This window comes from Hylobates moloch, unplaced genomic scaffold (genome assembly GCF_009828535.3).
Source record: "Hylobates moloch isolate HMO894 unplaced genomic scaffold, HMol_V3 SCAFFOLD_2, whole genome shotgun sequence".
Taxonomy (NCBI): domain Eukaryota; kingdom Metazoa; phylum Chordata; class Mammalia; order Primates; family Hylobatidae; genus Hylobates; species Hylobates moloch.
In genome coordinates, this window is record NW_026652277.1 from 65,514,886 (window position 1) to 65,539,543 (window position 24,658).

Genomic DNA, 24,658 nt, shown 5'->3' on the forward strand with positions numbered 1-24,658 from the left:
TGTCTCTCTCCTTCATCCCTTATGCAAGGCAGGGAGTCCGAAATCATCAGGCGTCTACTCTTTTCTAGAGCTTTCTCTCTGTTGGGAGTGGGTGGAGTGAGAACCTGGGAGAAGGATAGCCCTTTATATCCAGGCAGGCAGCTCCAAGTGCCACCATGGATCAGTCTTGCAGGGGTGATGCTGTTCAGCTACAGATGGCTTGACCCTGAGTCATTTCTTCCTTTTCCATGCAGTGTGTCCACCGTGATCTGGCTGCTCGCAACGTCCTCCTGGCACAAGGAAAAATCGTGAAGATCTGTGACTTTGGCCTAGCCAGAGACATCATGCATGATTCGAACTACGTGTCGAAAGGCAGTGTACGTCCTCACTTCCCTCACTGGGCATGCTCACCCTCCTTCACTTTAATCTCTGAAGTCAGGTGTTGCTTCTAGAGATTCGGTGCCTGTTTTTTAAAACATCAATAGACTACAAGGGGTCAGTACACAGCCTTGGCAGCAGATTGCCCAGGTGTGAGTGCCAGCTCCACCACTTACTTAGTTTGGATTTGGGGCTAGATACTCGACTGTTCTGCCCCTCTGTCTCCCTGACTGTAGCGGGAGGTGATGATAGTACCTATTTGCTGAGTTGCTATGGGGATTAAATCAATGAATTCATGTAAAGTGCTTAGGACAGTGCCTGGCATATAGAAACAGCACTCAATAATGTTAGCTATTTTATTTATTTATTATTTATTTATTTATTTATTTATTTATTTATTTATTTATTTATTTTCTTTTTGAGAGAGAGTCTTACTCTGTCACCCAGGCTGGAGTGCAGTGGTGCAATCTTGGCTCACTGCAAACTTCTGCCTCCCAGGTTGAAGCAATTCTCCTGCCTCAGCTTCCCGAGTAGCTGGGATTACAGGCATGCACCACCATGCTCAGCTAATTTTTGCATTTTTAGTAGAGACAGGGTTTCACCATGTTGCCCAGGCTGGTCTCGAACTCCTGGCCTCAAGTGATCCACCTGCCTCAGCCTTCCAAAGTGCTGGGATGACAGGTGTGAGCCACTGCACCTGGCAAGTGTTAGCTATTAATATGTCAATTGTGTGTATGCATGGACAAGCATGCATTCCCAAGGATGGTGTCTTTATATTTTAAGCTTTTATCAGATTTTCAAAAGCCATCTGTGACCACTAAAATATTGAAACCATTTGGGTTTATATATCTTGGAGGCACAGTTTCCTTAAAGATACTCATTTTGTTGTCTACTTGAACCATTCTTCCCATCCCTTCCACTTCTCAGCAGATGACATAGCTCCCTATAGGGATACTTCTGCTCCCTGTAGGTACAATTCCAAATCACCTCACTGCACCGGACGTGAGACAGCTTATGGCAGCCGCTGCTTCCACCTAGAGAAAGACATGGGCCTGCATCCATGCTGTGTGTGATTCATGTACTCATGTGGCTGTGATAGCTGTAATCAGCTCAGAGATCATTGGATCTGTTCTTAATTTTGTTCCCAGGAATATCTAAAAATAGGAAACGGGTCCATTCAGGGCTTACACCTTTTGGGTGAAAATTCAGAATTAATGTTTTTGGATATTATTCCTTTGGATGACATAAAAGGCAATATTGACCATTCATCATTCATCTAGTATTTGTTGAGCACCTACTATGTGCCAGGCACTGAGAGTTCAGTAATGAACAAAACACATGTAAAAGACACTCAGATGGGACAAGATAATTAGCACAAGTTATTAAGAGCCCAAGGGGAACGCTTTTCTATTTCCACTGCTGTAGATCATCAGTGAGTAGACATGGGTTTAACTCTCTCCCTCCTTCCTTGCAGACCTTTCTGCCCGTGAAGTGGATGGCTCCTGAGAGCATCTTTGACAACCTCTACACCACACTGAGTGATGTCTGGTCTTACGGCATTCTGCTCTGGGAGATCTTTTCCCTTGGTATGGGCCTGACATCGCTGCTTATTTGGGCTGTTCTGAAACACCACTGGAAGGAAAATGTGTTCTTTCAAGCCCCAGGATGTAGACAGTGTTAAGATAACCTGGTGTGAGGCCAGTATGCTGCAGCCGCCTCACACCACATGTTGTGCCTTATTGTGTCTGAGATAGGCCCATGCAGGTGGAGATGGGGGTTTTTGTTGGGGGTTGCGTCTCACTCCTGGCCTCTGCCCCTCCTCTCCTTTGGGCTATGCCAGAGTGACTTCCTCCCACTGGAAGTGGTCCCAATGACATTCGCATCCCAGCTGCTTTTTCATTTTGGGCTTTGGGTCACATGGGTTCACCCATGGAGAGTGGGCCCTCCCTCACCTGGTGGCGATTGATGCTCAGGTGAAAAGGGGTATGTGGAGGGAAGGGCAGGGCTCTCATTCCTGGTTGTCATTGGCCAGTCTTGACAACCCAGGTGCTGAACAACCCAGGTGCCTTGGGCTGTCCGGTGAGGTCCCTAAGAGAAGGATGAGCCATAACCCTGACATCTGGATGGTTCATCTGGGGAGGTGAGACTTACACACTTAGGGATAAACAGTGTGGTGCTGATTTAAAATTGTAATTTGAGTCTTGAGTAAAGAGAAAGGAGTCCTGGAATAGTGTGGGAAGGCTTCAGAGAGGGAACTTAACTTGACCTGGCCTTGGCTTTGAAAGTGTGAAATGTTTTATGAATTTATCTGTCATCAGGATGTAATAGTAAAGTGTGTCTTCCTGCCCTGTCTCCTTTTTCATCCTAGTTCTCCCTCCATGGATGATCACAATGGATCATCCCCCAGTGGCTTAATGGAGTCTCGTACTCCCTTGAAAGCAGAGAGGCCGCCACTTTGATTTTTGCTTTAGAGCTATTTGAACATACCTGGTGAGAAAGAATCTCTGGGTTTTAATGATTCAGAATTTCTCCTTGCTTTTCTAGTTCATTTTGTCTGTGTTGATCCAATAGTCATACACATTGAAAAACACTTGAATGCTTGTTTCTAAAGATGTAGAATTTTTGTGATGGTCCTTGGACTTGACCAACCTGGAGTCCTAATTAAATTTAAGATTTGAGCTGGTCTCTGAAGTCAAGGAGATGATGACGCTGAATTTTCTTGAAGAAACCAGTGCTTCAAGGCTATAGGATCTGAAAGGTTTTCTAACAGTGTTCTATCGTGCCAAGTGTTTCAACAAGGCACTGAGCGTTTGTTAGTCCTGGTGTTTTATTGTTTGGCTTTTAGGTGGCACCCCTTATCCCGGCATGATGGTGGATTCTACTTTCTACAATAAGATCAAGAGTGGGTACCGGATGGCCAAGCCTGACCACGCTACCAGTGAAGTGTGAGCGCCTTCCTCATCCCGGGGGCCTGTGTTCATAGTCTGTGGTTCTAATGGGAGGGAGGGGCCTTGAGACTTCCCCCTGTGCCCACTCTTGAGTTCTGTCCCCACAGCTACGAGATCATGGTGAAATGCTGGAACAGTGAGCCGGAGAAGAGACCCTCCTTTTACCACCTGAGTGAGATTGTGGAGAATCTGCTGCCTGGACAATATAAAAAGGTGTGTTTGGATCTGTGGGTGGAAAGGTCTGGATAAAGCTGGAAATTATACCAGTGAGCTGTGCTGTTCCACAGTTCTAGGGGAGCATTTTCAAAAGAGGCAAAAGATTGTGTGATCCAGTGGCTGGGCTTCATGGCGGTGCTCCATGAGACCCTAGTAGCAATGATGAATGAAAACCCTCCCCTTCCCGTGGGGCTTTCCTTTCCTCTTAAATGTGCAGTACCTGTAAGCACTATTCTCCAGATGTTTGAGTATCAGAAGTTAGTGTGCAGTTAGAAGACTCAGGGCATCCATGGCCATTACATCACTAATTTGAATGCACTTAAATCCATGTGAAATTGGCTTTTACCAGCTGACTGGAAGAAACAACCTCAGCTGGTGGCACCAGCTGGTTTTTTTGTGGAATAGGAAGCATTGTTGAAAGGAACAAATGTAATTTCATGGAACCAAGCAGGATCTGTAAATGAATGAAACAACTTTCTGCTGAGGTGTTGAGAGGAAAACTCAAGACATAATCTCAGTTTCTTAGATTCAGATTAGTCCCTGCGTAGACTTTTTATACTTATCGTTTTTCTTCCTTCTTCTCAAGGAGGAATAGCATTAGGAGACTGTGTGCCGAACTGGAAGTTAAATACTTCTGTCTGTTAATTATCTCACTGCCCACTACAACTTTCACAGGTGAGGCAGTGAGGAGGCAGAAGGAAATTAACCCTCGGTTGGTCAAAGATGCTCTGACTGGTGGAAATGTGTTGGTGGGAAGAGATTGAAGTTATTGTTGAAAATAGGGTCTTTTCACATCCAATGTTAGACCTCTCCAATGTTTAAGGATCATGAAGGCTTTGGGTATTATCCACCCAATAGAAGTCCTCACTGCCTCTCTATGGGACCCATCCAAACCCTGGAAAGGCAACGTGATGGGGACCAGAACGGTTCTCGGTTGTAGCTACTGACTTGGAGAAGGGGCTACTGGTATCTTAGCACCTAATGGCAGAAGCTCTTTACCATTGATGGCTCCTTCTTCATGTTCTACGTCTCTGGGGATAGTTGACATGACTGTCCTTCAACTAAGTCCCACATCTTCCAGGTAGTTTGGAAATATGTACAGTTAAATAATAGTAAGTTCTGAGTGTCTCTATTCATTTTTGAGGTTTGGTTGTTAACACTTGATTAAATATGTTCAATGAATGTTTATAGAGTTATGAAAAAATTCACCTGGACTTCCTGAAGAGTGACCATCCTGCTGTGGCACGCATGCGTGTGGACTCAGACAATGCGTACATTGGTGTCACCTGCAAAAACGAGGAAGACAAGCTGAAGGACTGGGAGGGTGGTCTGGATGAGCAGAGACTCAGCGCTGACAGTGGCTACATCATTCCTCTGCCTGACATTGACCCTGTCCCTGAGGAGGAGGACCTGGGCAAGAGGAACAGACACAGGTAGCTGTGGGGGCAGCCTCAGTGTCTCACCTTTCCCCTCCCCCATAGGCCCTGAAGGAGAGGACCCATTGTCCCTGATAATGGTGCACTCCTGGTTGGTAAATATGTACTCAGGGACAAGTTGCAGAATCCTCAGGAGGTCTGCATGGTTTTGAAAATGCTTCCCAGATGATTCTAATATGTTCCCCCTGGGGCTGGGGGCGGGATGTGCATGTTGTGGGGAGAGGGACATGCTTCCCTGGTGGAGAATCTTTGAACTAAATTCTCAGGTAATTTGATCGAATTGATACAGAACCGTGACTATTGAGATCATATAAGCCTCTCCTGCCATTGTCTTAAATAGTCATTGAATTAGGGAAAAAGTGAAGAGAGGCGGGACTGGGTCCTTTGATGCTATACCCTACCTGTGAATTGGAATCACCTGCAGAGATTTAAAAACTGCTGATCTACAAGCCTCACCCAAAACAACAAATTAGAATCCCTGGGGGTGGTGGCCAACTGCTCCCTGGCTGATTTGTTTCTTCTTTCTTTTAAATTTTGTATTATGGAAGATTTCTAACATGTGCACAATTCACATAGTATAGTGAGCTGTTCAGTATCTGTCACCCAGCTTCAATCACTATGGACTCTGCCAGCCTGGATGCACGCATGGCCATGTCTGTCTCAGCCTCCTCTGGATTGTTTGGAAGCAAATCCTAGACACCTTATCATTTCACCCATAAATATTCCAGTGTGTGTCTCTTAAAGATAAGGGCTCCATTTTAAAGAACAACAGTTATTAAAAATAACTACAGGCCGGGTGCGGTGGCTCACGCTTGTAATCCCAGCACTTTGGGAGGCCGAGGCGGGCGGATCACGAGGTGAGGAGATCGAGACCACGGTGAAACCCCGTCTCTACTAAAAATACAAAAAATTAGCCGGGCGCGGTGGCGGGCGCCTGTAGTCCCAGCTACTCGGAGAGGCTGAGGCAGGAGAATGGCGTGAACCTGGGAGGCGGAGCTTGCAGTGAGCCGAGATTGCACCACTGCACTCCAGCCTGGGCGACAGAGCGAGACTCCGTCTCAAAAAAAAAGAAAAAAAAAATAACTACAATGCCATCATCTCACCCAAAACAGCGACAATAAATCGTTAAGGCATCAGACAGCCAGTTAAAGTTCAAATTATCTCGCAAATATTATCATACTGCATTAAAAAGCAGGCAGAGGACATGAGCACTTTTCAAAAGAAGACATACATGTAGCCAACAAGCATATGAAAAAATGTGCAACATCACTGACACTAGAGAAATGCAAATCAGAACCGTGATGAGATACCATCTCACACCAGACAGAATGGTTATTATTAGAAAGTCAAAAAATAACAGATGCTGGTGAGGTTGTGGAGAAAAGGGGAAGCTTATACACTGCTTGTTGAAGTGCAGATTAGTTCAGCTATTGTGGAAAGCAGTGTGGTGATTTCTCAAAGAACTTTTAACAGCATTACCATTCGATCCAGCAATCCCATTATTGGGTATATAACCAAAGGAATATAAATCGTTCTACCATAAAGACATGCAAACGTATGTTCACTGCAGCACTATTCACAATAGCAAAGACATGGAATCATCCTAAATGCCCATTGACAGTAGACTGGATAAAGAACATCTGGCACATATACACCATGGAATACTATGCGTTGATAAAAAAGAACAAGATCTGAGATACTGTCTCCCACCAGTCAGAATGGCTATTATTTAAAAGTCAAAAAGCAACAGATTGTGGTGAGGTTCTGGAGAAAAAGAAACACTTTTACAGTGTTGGTTGGGGTGTAAATTAGTTCAACCATTGTGGAAGACAGTGTGGCGATTCCCCAAAGACCTAGAGGCAGAAATACTGTTTGACCCATCAATCCCATTACTGAGTATATACCCAGAGGGATAGAAATCATTCTATTATAAAGGCACATGCACATGTATGTTCACTGCTGCACTGTTCACAGTAGCAAAATCATGGAATCAACCTAAATGCCCATCAATGATAGACTGGATTTAAAAAATGTGGTACATATACACCATGGAATACGACACAGCCATAAAAAGGAATGAGATCATGTCCTTTGCAGGGACATGGATGGAGCTGGAAGCCGTTACCCTCAGCAAACTAACACAGGAACAGAAAACCGAACACCACGTGTTCTCACTTATAAGTGGGAGCTGAACGATGAGGACACATGGACACATGGAGGGAAACAACACACACTGGGGCCTTTCAGGGGTTGGGGGTTGGTTGGAGCATCAGGAAGAATAGCTAATGGAAGCTGGGCTTAATACCTGGGTGATGGGATGATCTGTGCAGCAAACCACCATGATGCATGTTTACCCATGTAACAAACCTACACATCCTGCATATGTACCCCTGAACTTACAAAGTGGAAAATATGAAAATGAAATTAAAAAAAGAACAAGATCATGTCCTTTGCAGCAACATGGATGGAGCCAGAGGTCATTATCCTTAGCAAACTAATGCAGGAACAGAAGACCAGATACCGCATGTTCTCACTTATAAGTGGGAGCTAAAACAACGAGAACACATGGACACAAAGAGGGGAACAACACACACCAGGGCATAGTTGAGGGTGCAGGGTGGGAGAAGGAAGAGGATCAGAAAAAATACCTATCAGATACTGTGCTTATTACCTGGGTGATGAAATAATCTGTACATCAAACCCCCATGACATGTGATTTATCCATGTAACAAACCTGCACATGTGCCCTTGACCATAAAAGTTAAAAAAATATTATCATACACTTGTTTTGTTCTGTTTGAGATCCAGATAAGAGTCACACATTGCACTTAGTTGCTATGTCTCTGTAAGTTCACTTTGCCTCTTTTTTTTGCCCTCTTACATATTATTTGTGAAGAAACCATAGTGTTTGCCTGTGGAGTTCCCACAATCAGAATTTTGCTGATTACATCCTTGTAGTGTCCTTCTCAGGTGCTTCTGTCTTCTCTATGTGTTGTAAACTGGTAGTTAGTCTAGGAACTTAACCTGACTCAGGTTAGATCTTTGGCAAACATGCTTCAAAGATGGTTCTGTGTGCTTCTGTCAGGAGGTATGCACTGTCCAGTTGTCTGCCTTTTGTAACATTTTCAGTCATTGGGTGATTATTACCTAGAATTTCTTTTTTTTTTGAGATGGAGTCTCGCTCTCTTACCCAGGCTGGAGTGCAGTGGTGTGATCTCAGCTTACTGTAACCTCCTGGGTTCAAGCCATTCTCATACCTCTGCCTCCTGAGTAGCTGGGATTACAGGCACATGCCACCATGCCCAGCTAATTTTTGTATTTTTCGTAGAAATGGGGTTTCAGCATGTTGGCCAGGCTGGTTTTGAACTCCTGACCTCAAGTGATCTGCTGGTCTCGGCCTCCCAAGGTGCTGGGATTATAGGCATGAACCACCTCGCCTGGCCTAGATTCTTTAACTCAGCACCAAGGTGGAGCTAATGCCCAGGCAGGACTGAGAATCACTGGTTCATGTGGTCAGATGGAGGAGACCAGGCCCCAGTTCTCTGCTCTCTTTGCATGGCCCTTGGACAGAGGTAGGAGAAGGTGATGATAGTGGCCCCTAGTTCAAGGTCCAAGTTGCTTGTGTGTGTGTGTGTGTTTTTTTTTCCTCTTCTTTCCCATCGGAGCATTATTTTAGAGGCTTATGACTGTGACCTTTGTTAACCAATTTAGGTATAATATGTAGACAGCCCTTGTTTATTGTATGAACTGGGTAATTTTAAAAGTACGGCTTTTCTATTTTGTTTTAGAATATGTTATGTGATTTGAAGATGAGACACAGTGGCCCATCAGTCTTCGGTTTTTTATTATGCTTTGCTCAGGCCAGTTTTTATAATGTGTTTATATCTCTTGAGCAAACGGTGTTCCTCCAAGTTTTAGGGGTCTGTGATGGAACTTCACGGGGGTCGGGGAAGGCTGGGCAGTGAATCTAGGGCTCTCTGTCTCAGATCTTTTCTCAATTTGGTTACTTTGTATTTGTGGGCTCTGAATAATGTTTGAGTTGTAAGAGGGTTCTGCTTTTATATAAAGTTAGAAAGTCACATTGGAATAAATAACATGAGAAAGGTGCCCAGAAGTTTTCTAGGGCTACAACAGGCTGAGCTGCAGAATTTGACACACCAGGAATTGAACTTTCTCAGTTGAAGTTCAAGTTCAAGTTAAGTAACTTGTGTGGCATCACGCAGCTAGTAAGTGGGGGGGACCATTCCAGACCTAAGGCTTTCTGACTCCAGAACTCCCCTTTCAGCCACTTCTCTAGTACATAAGGAGCTGTCACCTGGGCCTTCAAGTTGAGGGACCGCTGGGGGGGCATTGGATGTCAAGAGAGAGGAGAAGAGGGCATTCCAGGCAAGTGGCAGGAGATCCTGAGAACACAGTCTGGATGCTCAGGAGCTTCCGGGAGAGCACTTGATGGGCCTGGCTGCAGCTTGCACCCTGATGGGCCTGACTTCACCCTCTGCTCTGCCTTCCCAGGCCTTTGGATCAGGCATTGCTTATGTTCTCTTCCACTAGGATTGAGTAGGGAAAGTAGAAATTCTTGCAGCTTGTCAGCAACTTTGATGAAAGACCCGGCAGAAAAGCAGGAAAGCTGAAGTGTGAAAATGACAGGTGGACCTTGGTTTTCCACGTGGCCTACCACAGCATGTCAGGCCTGGGGGCAGAATCTTGCCATACTCTGCAGCCCAAATTTGAATGCCAAAGGCTTTCCTTTGTCTCTAGGGGGCCACAGTCTAGTTCTAGTTCTGTGCAGGAGTTGTAATCTTTGCTCTTCTCTCCCTCCTCCAGTTCGCAGACCTCTGAAGAGAGTGCCATTGAGACGGGTTCCAGCAGTTCCACCTTCATCAAGAGAGAGGACGAGACCATTGAAGACATCGACATGATGGATGACATCGGGATAGACTCTTCAGACCTGGTGGAAGACAGCTTCCTGTAACTGGCAGATTCAAGGGGTTCCTTCCACTTCTGGGGCCACCTCTGGATCCCGTTCAGAAAACCACTTTATTGCAATGCGGAGGTTGAGAGGAGGACTTGGTTGATGTTTAAAGAGAAGTTCCCAGCCAAGGGCCTCTGGGAGCCTTCTAAATATGAATGAATGGGATATTTTGAAACGGACTTTGTCAGTGTTGCCTCTTGTAATGCCTCAGTAGCATCTCAGTGGTGTGTGAAGTTTGGAGATAGATGGATAAGGGAATAATAGGCCACAGAAGGTGAACTTTGTGCTTCAAGGACATTGGTGAGAGTCCAACGGACACAATTTATACTGCGACAGAACTTCAGCATTGTAATTATGTAAATAACTCTAACCAAGGCTGTGTTTAGATTGTATTAACTATCTTCTTTGGACTTCTGAAGGGACCACTCAATCCATCCATGTACTTCCCTCTTGAAACCTGGTATCAGCTGCTGTTGAACTTTTTAAAGAAGTGCATGAAAAACCACTTTTGAACCTTAAAAGGTACTGGTACTATAGCATTTTGCTATGTTTTTTAGTGTCAAAGAGATAAAGAATAATAATTAACCAACCTTGTTTAATAGATTTGGGTCATTTAGAAGCCTGACAACTCATTTTCATATTGTAATCTACATTTATAATACTACTACTGTTATCCGTAATGCTAAATGTGTAATAATGTAACATGATTTCCCTCCAGAGAAAGCACAATTTAAAACAATCCTTACTAAGTAGGTGATGAGTTTGACAATTTTTGACATTTATATTAAATAACGTTTCTCTATAAAGTATGGTAATAGCTTTAGTGAATTAAATTTAGTTGAGCATAGAGAACAAAGTAAAAGTAGTGTTGTCCAGGAAGTCAGAATTTTTAACTGTACTGAATAGGTTCCCCAATCCATTGTATTAAAAAACAATTAACTGCCCTCTGAAATAATGGGATTAGAAACAAACAAAACTCTTAAGTCCTAAAAGTTCTCAATGTAGAGGCATAAACCTGTGCTGAACGTAACTTCCCATGTATATTACCCAATGGAAAATATAATGATCAGCAAAAAGACTGGATTTGCAGAAGTTTTTTTTTTTTTTTCTTCATGCCTGGTGAAAGCTTTGGTGACCCCAATATATGTATTTTTTGAATCTATGAACCTGAAAAGGGTCAGAAGGATGCCCAGACATCAGCCTCCTTCTTTCACCCCTTACCCCAAAGAGAAAGAGTTTGAAACTCAAGACCATAAAGATATTCTTTAGTGGAGGCTGGATGTGCATTAGCCTGGATCCTCAGTTCTCAAATGTGTGTGGCAGCCAGGATGACTAGATCCTGGGTTTCCATCCTTGAGATTCTGAAGTCTGAGGGAAACCAGAATCTGTATTTTTCTAAACTCCCTGGCTGTTCTGATCAACCAGTTTTCAGAAACACTGACTTAGGTTTCAGGAAGTTGCCATGGGAAACAAATAATTTGAACTTTGGAACAAGGTTGGAATTCAACCACGCAGGAAGCCTACTATTTAAATCCTTGGCTTCAGGTTAGTGACATTTAATGCCATCTAGCTAGCAATTGCGACCTTAATTTAACTTTCCAGTCTTAGCTGAGGCTGAGAAAGCTAAAGTTTGGTTTTGACAGGTTTTCCAAAAGTAAAGATGCTACTTCCCACTGTATGGGGGAGATGAACTTTTCTCGTCTCCCGTCTCGTGCCTCCCACTCCATACCCCGCCAAGGAAAGGCATGTACAAAAATTATGCAATTCAGTGTTCCAAGTCTCTGTGTAACCAGCTCAGTGTTTTGGTGGAAAAAACATTTTAAGTTTTACTGATAATTTGAGGTTAGACGGGAGGATGAATTGTCACATCTATCCACACTGTCAAACAGGTTGGTGTGGGTTCATTGGCATTCTTTGCAATACTGCTTAATTGCTGATACCATATGAATGAAACATGGGCTGTGATTACTGCAATCACTGTGTGTACTATCGGCAGGTGATGCTTTGGAAGATGCAGAAGCAATAATAAAGTACTTGACTACCTACTGGTGTAATCTCAATGCAAGCCCCAACTTTCTTCCACCTTTTTCATAGTAAGTGCGAAGACTGAGCCAGATTGGCCAATTAAAAACGAAAACCTGACTAGGTTCTGTAGAGCCAATTAGACTTGAAATACATTCGTGTTTCTAGAATCACAGCTCAAGCATTCTGTTTATTGCTCACTCTCCCTTGTACAGCCTTATTTTGTTGGTGCTTTGCATTTTGATATTGCTGTGAGCCTTGCATGACATCATGAGACCGGATGAAACTTCTCAGTCCAGCAGTTTCCAGTCCTAACAAATGCTCCCACCTGAATTTGTATATGACTGCATTTGTGTGTGTGTTTTCAGCAAATTCCAGATTTGTTTCCTTTTGGCCTCCTGCAAAGTCTCCAGAAGAAAATTTGCCAATCTTTCCTACTTTCTATTTTTATGACAATCAAAGCTGGCCTGAGAAACACAATTTGTGACTTTTTAAATGATTAGTGATGTCCTCAAAATGTGGTCTGCCAATCTGTACAAAATGGTCCTATTTTTGTGAAGAGGGACGTAAGATAAAATGATGTTATACATCAATATGTATATATGTATTTCTATATAGACTTGGAGAATACTGCCAAAACATTTATGACAAGCTGTATCACTGCCTTTGTTTATATTTTTTTAACTGTGATAATCCCCACAGGCACATTAACTGTTGCACTTTTGAATGTCCAAAATTTATATTTTAGAAATAATAAAGAGAAAGATACTTACATGTTCCCAAAACAATGGTGTGGTGAATGTGTGAGAAAAACTAACTTGATAGGGTCTACCAATACAAAATGTATTACGAATGCCCCTGTTCATGTTTTTGGTTTAAAACGTGTAAATGAAGATCTTTATATTTCAATAAATGATATATAATTTAAAGTTATACTAAGGTTTCAGCATTTTTGTTTTTAGTTTAATCATAAGAATTAAAGCAATCCTGTTCTATTTACTTTCTTGGCAACATTTGTAGGACTCTATATTAGGCTTTTTTTTTTTTCCCCTGAGACGGAGTTTTGCTCTTGTCATCCAGGCTGGAGTGCAGTGGCGTGATCTCAGTTCACTGCAACTTCTGCCTCCCAAGTTCAAGCAATTCTCCTGCCTCAGCCTCCCAAGTAGCTGGGATTATAGGCGCCTGCCACCGTGCCCAGCTAATTTTTGTATTTTTAGTAGAGATGGGGTTTCATCATATTGGCCAGGCTGGTCTCGAACTCCTGACCTTAGGTGATCTGCCTGCCTTGGCCTCCCAAAGTGCTGGGATTACAGGCGTGAACCACCATGGCTGGCCTATATTAGGCTTTTGATGAACCAATAGAATATCTAACGTTTAAGACATTATATGAGCTAGATTGTTCTACGACACAGTATTTGACTTAAAGATGATTGGCACTTGGCTCATCTTTGGTCTCGTCATTTTTTTGATTATTCATCTTTATCCTGTGGTGTTTTCTTCCCCTGCATAAGGAATACAGGACTGCATTTACTCTGTACAACATTCAACTGTCGTAAAAGTGTAGGAAGTAAAATGTTAAAGTATTTTTTCACCGTGTCTTCTTCCCTGTCCCTGTCCTGTTTCCAAGAGGCAGAGCTGCACCACTTGGTGTGTCTTTTAAACTTCCAGTTCCCTTTGTATGCATCTGTGTATATATATTCCCATACACACATCTCTACATTTGCTTCATATCTACCTAAATGGGATCTCACTTTATGCAATCCTTTGTAATGTTCTTTTTTCCTTTTCTTTTTAAAACTATTTATTAAAGCAGTTTTAGATTTGCAGTAAAATTGAGTAGAAGGTACAGAGATTTCCCATGTGTGCCCTGCCCCCACACCAACATAGCCACCCCATCACTAACATTCTCCACCTTTGCTACAGCTGATGAACCTACATTGCCAAATCATTACCCATAGCACAGTCCACAGTTCTGTTTTTTTTAATGCTGTTTTAGCGATCTCTGTGAAAAGTATATGGAGGCCGACTGCCCTCATTTTTATTAGCTTCATAGGATCCCATTATGTAAATGTACCATAATTTATGCAATCATGTTCCTGTAAAATGGATTTATAGTTTCCAGTTCTTTGCTATTAAAATGATTTCATGAACATCTTTGCAACATACATATTTGCACACAAAAATGTGTTTTGTAGAATGGATTTCTACAAATGAAATTGCTAGGCCAAAGGGTGTGCAGAAATAAATTGATGTTGAGCTCAAGTCTTCAGATAAGATTGCCACATAAGTTCTTGAGCATCTGCACGTGAATCACTGGCTTTGCACATTACATGCAGTTTTCTAGTCTCCTCTGCTCCACATTGCCCAGGAATCACGGTCTTCAAAATAGGATTGGAAGAAATACAATGTGGTAAGTGTGAGAGAATGTGGGTTTTGTGTTCTGAAGCATGTTGAAGCAAGCGACTTTAGGAATTTTAAAAAATGGTACAACTCACCTTATTTTGAGCTCATGGATAATGAAAATTGATTATGTTGTTAATAATCAGAATATAGCACCCTATTCCAATATAACTCCTTATCCAAATTCAAGTAACCTGCAGCTGGAAGCATACTTCTTTGGAGTTAAACCTCCAAGGAGGGATTCAGAAGATCATGGCGTATGAGAGGCAAGACTAGATTGCAGCTCAGGACAGAGCAGCATGCAGCGACTTGCATTGTGAATTTTAGCTCCAGATTGATTGCAAGGACAAACCAGCAATCCTGAGAGGACCCACAGATCCTCTGATGGAAGTGGACTTCTCCTGCAGGATCGGGGAGACACCCCAAATATTGTGAGTGCCCCAACTGCGGAGGTAGGACAGGGAGACCCTCCTCTACCGAATGCACAGTCCCACTGGAGAAGCTGAAGGTTTGCTTGTGGGAGAAGTTTCCAACTTTACCTGGAGCTGAGTCAAGTTAGAGAGCCGAGCAAAATACTGGGGTACAGGAAGCAGCAGAAAGGCCCTGGGAGCTCGCTGAGTCCCCAAGCAGCCCATTCCTGCCTGGCACCACAGGGATCCATAGGGAGGGTGGCCAGAGGAGCAGGCGGTAAAACTCCACAGGGAGAAGGAAATCTCTAGCTGAACTTTGTAACAATTTGAAAGGGGCAAGAAGCCTCCTGGATGGAACTCGGGGGAGGGTGCAAATCGGGTGTGCAGACTTCATAGGCAGAGGAAGAGCTAAAGCCCTTTTCTCTCCCAGCTGGGAGGAGGATAGCCTCGGGCAAGTTTTCAAGCCCATGTTGCCCTCTGCCTGGAAACAAACTCAGGGCTGTTGAGGGGGGCAGGGTGGGAGTGAGACAAGCCCTTCGGTTTGTGGGGGAGCTGGGTGAGGCTTGTGACTGCCGGCTTTCCCCCACTTGCCTGACAACCTGCATGACTCAGCAGAGACAGCCATAATCCTCCTAGGTACACAACTCCAGTGACCTGGGAATCTCATCCTCCATTTCCCCCCAGCAGCCTCAGCAAGACCTGCCCAAGGAGAGTCTGAGCTCAGACATGCCTAGCCTCACCCCCACCTGATGGTCCTTCCCTATCCACCCTGGTAGCATAAGACAAAGGACGTAATCTTGGGAATTCTAGGGCTTAGCCCTCCACTGGTTCCTCTCCACACTACTATAGCTGATGCTTCCCTGGAAGTACCACCTTCTGGCAGGAGGCCAACCAGCACAAAGATAAAGCATTAAACCACCAAAACTAAGGACCCTCATGGAGTCCATTGCACCATCCACCACCTCCACCAGAACAAGCACTGGTATCCATGGCTGAGAGACCCATTGATGGTTCATATTACAGGACTCTGTGCAGACAACCCCCAGTACCAGCCCAGAGCTGGGTAGACTAATTGGGTGGCTAGACCCAGAAGAGAGAAAACAACCACTGCAGTTTAGCTGATAGGAAGCCACATCCATAGGAAAAGGGGGAGAGTACTACATCAAAGGAACACCCCGTGGGACAAAAGAATCTTAACAACAGCCTTCAGCCCTATACCTTCCCTCTGACAGAGCCTACCCAAATGAGAAGAAACCAGAAAACCAACCCTGGTAATAGGACAAAACAAGACTCTTCAACACCTCCCAAAATTATACTAGTCCACCAGCAATGGATCCAAACCAAGAAGAAATCCTGATTTACTTGAAAAAGAATTCAAGAAGTTAGTTATTAAGCTTATCAGGGAGGGACCAGGAGAAGGTGAAGCCCAATGCAAGGAAATCTAAAAAACGATATAAGTGAAGAGAGAAATACTCATGGAAATAGATAGCTTAAGGAAAAAACAATAAAAAATTCAGGAAACTTTGGACACACTGTTAGAAATGTGAAATGCTCTGGAAAGTCTCAGCAATAGAATTGAACAAGTAGAAGAAAGAACTTTAGAGCTCGAAGACAAGGTCCTCAGATTAACCCAATCCAACAAAGACAAAGAAAAAAGAATAAGATGCAGCCATAAAAAAGGATGAGTTCATGTCCTTTGCAGGGACATGGATGAAGCTGGAAACCATCATTCTAAGCAAACTATTACAAGGACAGAAAACCAAACACCTCATGTTCTCACTCATAGGTGGGAACTGAACAGCAAGAACACATGGACACAGGGCAGAGAACATCAGACATCAGGGCTTGTCAGGGGGTGGGGGCCAGGGGAGGGATAGCATTAGGAAAAACACCTAATGTAAATGACAAGTTGATGGGTGCAGCAAACCAACATGGCACCAGTATACCTATGTAACAAACCTGCACATTGTGCACATGTACCCTAGAACTTAAAGCATAATAATAAAAAAAGAAAAATGAATAAGAAAATATGAACAAAGCCTCCAAGAAATCTGGAATTGTGTTAAACAACCAAATCTAAGAATAATTGTTGTTCCTGAGGAAGAAGACAATTCTAAAAGCTTAGAAAACATATTTGGGGGAATAATGGAGGAAAACATCCCTGGCCTTGTGAGATACTAGACAGCCATACACAAGAAGCACAAAGAGCACCTGGGAAATTCACTGCGAAAAGATCTTCACCTAGGCACATTGTCATCAGATTATCCAAAGTTAAGACCAAGGAAAGAATCTTAATAGCTGTGAGACAGAAGCACAAAGGAAAACCTATCAGATTAACAGCAGATTTCTCAGCAGAAACCCTACAAGCTAGAAGGGATTGGGGCCCTATCTTCAGCCTCCTCAAACAAAACATTTTATCAGCCAAGGATTTTGTATCCAGCAAAACTAAGCATCATATATGAAGGAAAGATACAGTTGTTTTCAGACAAATAAAGGCTGAGTGAATTCACCATTATCGAACTACCACTGTAAGAACCACTAAAAGGAGCCCTAAATTTTGAAATGAATCCTGGAAGCACATTGAAACAGAACGTCTTTAAAGAATAAATCACATAGGGCCTGTAAAACAAAAATACAATTTAAAAAGCAAAAACAATGAACAAAAAACCAAAGCACAGAGGCAAAAAAGAGCATGATGAAAGCAACAGTACATCACATTTCAATACTAACATTGAATGTAAATGGCCTAAATACTCTACTTAAAAGATACAGAACCACAGAGTGGATAAGAATTCACCAACTAACTATCTACTGCCTTCAAGAGACTCACCTAACACACAAGGACTTACATAGAATTAAAGTAAAAGAATGGAAAGGGGCATTTTGCGCAAATGGACACCAAAAGTGAGCAGGGGTAACTATTCTTATATCAGAAACAAACAAACAAACAAAAAAACCCTTTAAAGCAACAGCAGTTAAAGGAGACAAAGAGGGACATTATATAATGGTAAAAGGCCTTGTCCAACAGAGAAATATCACAATCCTAAACATATATGCACCTAACACTGGAGATCCCAAACTTATAAAACAATTACTAATAGACCTAAAAAATGAGATAGACAGCAACACAATAATAGTGGGGGACTTCAATACTCCACTGACAGCACTAGACAGGTCATCAAGACAGAAAGTCAACAAAGAAACAATGGATTTAAACTATACTTTGGAACAAATGGACCTAACGGATATATACAAAACATTTCATCCAACAACCTCAGAATACACATTTTATTCAACAGCGCATGGAACTTTCTCCAAGATAGACCATATGATAGGCCATAAAATAAGCCTCAATAAATTTAAGAAAATTGAAATTATATCAAGTACTCTCTCAGACCACAGTGGAATAAAACTGGAAATCAACCCTAAAAGGAACCTTCAAAACCATTCAAATACATGGAAATTAAATAACCTGCTCCTGAATGAGCATTGGGTCAAAAACAAAATCAAGATGGAAATTAAAAAATTCTTTGAACTGAATGCCAATAATGACACAACCGATCAAAACGTCTGGGATACAACAAAGGCAGTGCTAAGAGGAAAGTTCATAGCCACAAACGCCTACATCAAAAAGCTTGAAAAAGCACAGACAACCTAACGTCACATCTCAAGGAACTAGAGAAACAAGAACAAACCAAACCTAAACCCAGTACAAGAAGAAAATAACCAAGATCAGAGCAGAACTAAATAAAATTATAACCAAAAAAAGATAAATGAAACAAAAAGCTGATCCTTTGAGAATATAAATAAAATAGATAGACCATTAGCAAGATTAACCAAGAAAAGAAGAGAGAAAATCCAAATAACCTCACTAAAAAACAAAACAGGAGATATTACAATTGACACCACTGAAATACAAAAGATCACTTAAGGCTACTATGAACACCTTTATGCACATAAACTAGAAAACCTAGAAGAGATGGATAAATTCCTGGAAAAATACAACCCTCGTGGCCTAAATCAGGAAGAATTAGATACCCTGAACAGACCAATAACAAGTAGTGAGATTGAAATAGTAATTAAGAAATTATAAACCAAAAAAAGTCCAGGACCAGATGGATTCACAGCAGAATTCTACCAGACGTTGAAAGAAGAATTGGTACCAATCCTTTTGACACTATTCCACAAGATAGAGAAGAAAGAACCCTCCCTAATTCATTTTACGAAGCCAACATCACCCTAATACCAAAGCCGGGGAGGACACAACAAAAACAAAACAAAAAAAACACAAAAAACCAAAACTAAAAACAAACAAAGAAACAAACAAACAGAAAAAACACTACAGACTGATATCGTTGATGAACATAGATGCTAAAATCCTTAACAAAATACTAGCTAACTGAATCCAACAACATAAAAAAGATAATCCACCATGATCAAGTGGGTTTCATACCAGGGATGCAGGGATGGTTTAACATATGCAAGTCAATAAATGTGATACACCACATAAACAGAATTAAAAACAAAAATCACATGACCCTCTCAATACATGCAGAAAAAGCATTTGACAAGATCCAGTATTGCTTTATGATTAAAACTGTCAGCAAAATTGGCACACAAGGGACGTACTTTAATGTAATAAAAGCCATCTATGACAAACCCACATCGAACATAATAACGAATGAAGAAAAGTTGAAAGCATCTGAGTAATGGAACAAGACAAGGATGCCCACTCTTACCACTCCTTTTCATCATAGTACTAGAAGTCCTATCCAGAGCAATAAGACAAGAGAAAAAAATAAAGGGCATCCAAACAGGTAAAGAGGAAGTCAAACTGTCATTGTTTGCTGATGATATGATCATTTACCTTGAAACCCCTAAGTAAGGACTCCTCCAAAAAGCTCCTAGAACTGATAAAGGAATTCAGCAAAGTTTCTGGATACAAGATTAATGTACACAAATCAGTAGCTCTTCTATACACCAACAGTGACCAAGTGGAGAATCACATTAAGAACTCAATCCCTTTTATAATAGCTGAAAAAAAAATACTTAGGAATATACCTAAAAAAAGGAGTCAAAAGACTTCTACAAGGAAAACTACAAAACACTGCTGAAAGAAATCATAGATGACATGAACAAATAGAAACACATCTCATGCCCATGGATGGGCAGAATCAATATTGTGAAAATGACCATACCACCAAAAGCAACCTACAAATTCAATGCAACCCCCATCAGAATACCACCATCATTCTTCACAGAATTAGAAAAAACAATTCTGAAATTCACATGGAACCAAAAAAGAGCCTGCATAGCCAAAGCAAGACTAAGCAAAAAACAAATCTGCAGGCATCACACTACCTGATTTCAAACTACCCTATAAGGCCATAGTCACCAAAACAGTGTGGTACTGTTAAAAAATAGGTGCATAGACCAATGGAACAGAATACAGAACCCAGAAATAAACCCAAAAACTTATAGCCAACTGATCTTTGACAAAGTAAACAAAAATATAAAGTGGGGAAAGGACACCCTTTTCAACAAATGGTGCTGGGATAATTGGCTAGCCACACGTAGAAGAATAAAACTGGATCCTCATCTCTCACTTTATACAAAAATCAACTCAAGATGGATTAAGAACTTAAACCTAAGACCTGAAACTATAAAAATTCTAGAAGATAACACTAGAAAATCCCTCCTAGACTTTGGCTTAGGCAAGGAATTCATGACCAAGAACCCAAAAGCAAATGCAATAAAAACAAAGGTAAATAGCTGGGACCTAATTAAACTAAAGAGCTTTTGCATGGCAAAAGGAATAGTCAGCAGAGTAAACAGACAACCCACAGACTGGGAGAAAATCTTCACAATCTATATATCTGACAAAGGACTAATATCCAGAATCTACAAGCAACTCAAACAAATCAGTAAGAAAAAAACAAATAATCCCATCAAAAAGTGGGCTAAGGGCATGAAGAGACAGTTCTCAAAAGAAGATACACAAATGGCCAATAAACATGTGAAAAAATGCTCAGCATCACTAACAATCAGCGAAATGCAAATCAAAACCACAATTCAATACCACCTTACTCCTGCAAGAATGGCCATAATGAAAAAATCAGAAAATAGTAGGTGTTGGCGTGAATGCCATGAACAGAGAACACTTCAACACTGCTGGCAGGAATGTGAACTATGACAGCCACCATGGAAAACAGTGTGGAGACTCTTTTTTTTTTTTTTTTTTTTTTGAGACGGAGTCTCACTCTGTCATCCAGGCTGGAGTATAGTGGTGCAATCATGGCTCACTGCAAACTCTGCCTCCTGGGTTCGAGTGATTCTCCTGCCTCAGCCTCCTCAGTAGCTGGGATCACAGGCGCCCACCACCACGCCCAAGTAATTTTTGTATTTTTAGTAGAGACGAGTTTTATCATGTTGACCAGGCTGGTCTCAAACTTTCTGACCTCAGGTGATTCACCCACTTCGGCCTCCCAAAGTGCTATCATTACAGGTGTGAGCCACTGTGCCCAGCTGAGATTCCTTAAAGAGCTAAAAGTAGAACTACCATTTGATCCTGCAATCTCACTACTGGGTATCTACTCAGGGGAAAAGAAGTCATTATTCGAAAAAGATACTTGCATACACATGTTTATAGCAGCAAAATTCACAATTGGAAAATTGTGGAACCAACCCAAATGCCCATCAATCAACGAGTGGAAAAAGAAACTGATATATATATACATATATATATATATATATGTATATATATGCCTATATGAGAGAGATATACATATGATGGAATACTACACAACCATGAAAAGGAATGAATTAACAGCATTTGCAGTGACCTGGATGAGACTGGAGACTATTATTGTAAGTGACGTAACTCAAGAATGGAAAACCAAACATCGTGTGTTCTCACTGATCTGTGGGAGCTAAGCTATGAGGACGCAAAGGCATGAGAATGATACAATGGACTTTGGGGATTTGGGAGGAGGCGTGGGAGGGGGAGAGGGAAAAAAGATTACAAATATGGTGCAGTGTATACTTCTCGGGTGATGGGTGAACCAAAATCTAACAAATCACTACTAAAGAACCTAATCATGTAGCCAATACCACCAGTACTTCAATAACTTACGGAAAAATAAGAAAACAAAATAAAAACCTCCAAGGAACTGGCTGTAGGTGGGATATTGGCTGTATCTCAGTTCCAGCTCCAGGAAGAAGACAGATCATTGGGAACGAGAACCCTGCTGATTAAACAATAGCTGCCTAATACGGCAGCAACACAGGGTACTCCAAACTTGCTTGGATCATTTTGTCCTTTTAAAATGTACAATTCTACTTCTTAATACAATGCAGACAACTCCATCTACTTTATACTTTATCTAGTCATAATAAAATAAAAATGACTTTTACTCTTAGAATATTTAAAACTTGTTCAAAGATTCTTTCACATTTACTTCTGTTGACTCTTAAAATAGCCTTTTTGTGATTCTTACAAAGGAAGGGAAGACATTTTATAGATGAGGAAACCAAGATAGCACAAGACAAATGACTTTTAAAACATTGTGTAACTGAATACTGACAGCACTAGGATTAGAAACTGCAAAAACACCAATGCCAGTGTCATTTATACTACAACAAACCATGGCAAAAGGAAGAGGTACGGAAAAATATCTGCGCTCAGAAGTAGGTTGCTTGCTTCTTGAGATATTTCAAAAGACAAGTGATGAGCTAGTCAGCCTGTGGAACTATTCTACACGTTTATAATCAGAACAATTTCTTTTCAGGGTATAATACACCAGTTCTAATAATGGGTATTATGATTTTAATAGCTATGTGCTTCACAAAATGCAGTTCAGGAAAATGGCTAAGAATATCTGAATCCATCATAAACTAGGCAATTTTCCCTGGGATAACAGTGATAGAAATGTTTCATTATCTCTCATTCTAAATACATGTAAGGATTAAATCCAACTACATTGTTATAGCAAAATTAATATACTGTGTTTATAACAGACACAATTTTTCACCCCCTCCCATTAAGATATATGTGAAAATACATATGTGGCTTTAATTAGCAGATTATAACATTCTGTTCCACGCAGTTAGATACATAGCACCTGTGTCCTAAAGAATAATGAATATATTCTCCAAAATCTATTCATCTATGGGTAATGTTTCCATCACTCACACTTTCGTTTACATATAAAGTGATGGAGACATCAAGGACACATGGTCTCACATGGCAGAGGGAGCATAGTTGCTCCCCATTTCTGGTTTATAGGCTAATTGGAATTTTAAAAAGATTTGCCACATTATGCTGGCAGATGGTATTTTGCTTTATCATTATTCATGGGTATTAATGACTTCCCTCTGGAGCATGTGTATCCTGTCTATTTTGAATTTCATTACATTTCATGCTGACTGCTCTGAACAGAATCGGATCCAGTATTTTCTGTGTGGTGTTTGAGCTGCAGATTGTGTGACTGGTCAAAGTTTTAGACTTGATTAAGAATTAAGTAACTCTTTGAAATAAAGAAAACCTTTTTGGTCTCTTTCCTGAGTATTCCATCAGACTTCTCATTTTGTTCAGCTTGCTATCCCACAGGGTTGCATACAATATCAGGTGTATATGTAGGCAATTCCAGAGTAGATGCATCTTTCATTAGCCTGAGATTATTAGACATTCTTTCTTTCTTTCTAGAAAGACTAGGATTTGGTTTCCTAAAAGGAGAAAATGCATGAGAACATGCTGTAATAATCCAGTCACAGAAAGTCACTTTTTATTAATTCCTTCAACAAATATTTATTAGAGAACAGCCTCCTCTTTGTTTAGCTGATCTCTGAAATGCCTAAATGAGACAGCTGGTACAGTTGATTTCAACCAGCTAATTACCTGAGGGAAACACTACATCACAGAGAAGAAAACTGTGGTAGGTGGAGGCCACAGTCCTTCCTTAGAGTGCAAAAATAGAAAGCCGATGGAGTAGGATAAAGAATAAAGCTTACTCGAGTCTTCTGATAAAACTGAAGCACTCCTGCAACCAGAGAACACAAAGTATGGTTGCAGAATTTGAGAACAGGGAACTAAGTAAGGCTGGGGTAACCAGACCTGGTAGCTTTACTTCTGCAGTCCCTGTCTTTGCTTTAATTCCAGATACTTTCATGGCCACCTTCGCATCCATCCTCCCTAAATATTCTTCAAAGTTATTGAGCTCGGCACTGTTTTAGGTCCTGAGGTTTGGTAATTAATACAACAGACAAGATTCTTCTGTATCATGGAAGAAAGAGAGAGTCCCTCTCTGGAGCAGAGGGCAGATTTGCTTGAAGTAGGTCCTGAGGTTTGGTAATTAATACAACGGACAAGAGTCCTCTCTCTATCATGGAAGAAAGAGAGTCCCTCTCTAGAGCAGAGAGCAGATTTGCTTGATGTGCAGTATAATAAAGATGATGTCTCCTTCTGGGACAAACATTTGTCAGGTTTGCTTGCAGCTCATTATAAAAGATTGGGGTTTCCTAAATGTTGTAGTTTTTAGTGCACTTATATATATATTGTTAACTTATTTATAAGTATTTCATGTTTTTAGCTGATGCTATTGCAAATGGTATTTTTAAAATTTCTGTTTCTATCCAGTTTATAGAAATGCAGTTGACCTTATCTTCTGCAACCTTGTATATTCCTTCGAGTTTTAGATGTAGACAATGATGTTAACTGCAAGTGAAGACAATTTTGCTTCTTCCTTCCCAACGTGGATGTATTTTATTTCTTCTGCTTACTGTATTGCACTGGCTAGGAACTCCAGTACAAAGTGGAATGGAAATGGCAAAAGCCACATCCTTGCTTGATTCCTGATATTAAGGGGGAAAGTATTCAGTCTTTCACCATTAAATATGATG

At 41.3% G+C, this 24,658-nt stretch overlaps 1 protein-coding gene across 1 annotated transcript in view; it reads left to right on the plus strand.

Moving 5' to 3' along the window:
- Positions 1–12,884, plus strand: part of PDGFRA (platelet derived growth factor receptor alpha) — a 64,312-nt gene extending 51,428 nt beyond the window's left edge. The window contains exons 18-23 of the mRNA XM_032151012.2: positions 234–356; positions 1,832–1,943; positions 3,203–3,302; positions 3,413–3,518; positions 4,713–4,954; positions 9,782–12,884. Coding sequence (XP_032006903.1) covers positions 234–356; positions 1,832–1,943; positions 3,203–3,302; positions 3,413–3,518; positions 4,713–4,954; positions 9,782–9,929 — 831 coding nt within the window. The 3' untranslated portion in view covers positions 9,930–12,884. The remainder of the gene's footprint in view (positions 1–233; positions 357–1,831; positions 1,944–3,202; positions 3,303–3,412; positions 3,519–4,712; positions 4,955–9,781) is intronic.
- Positions 12,885–24,658: the final 11,774 nt, after the last annotated feature.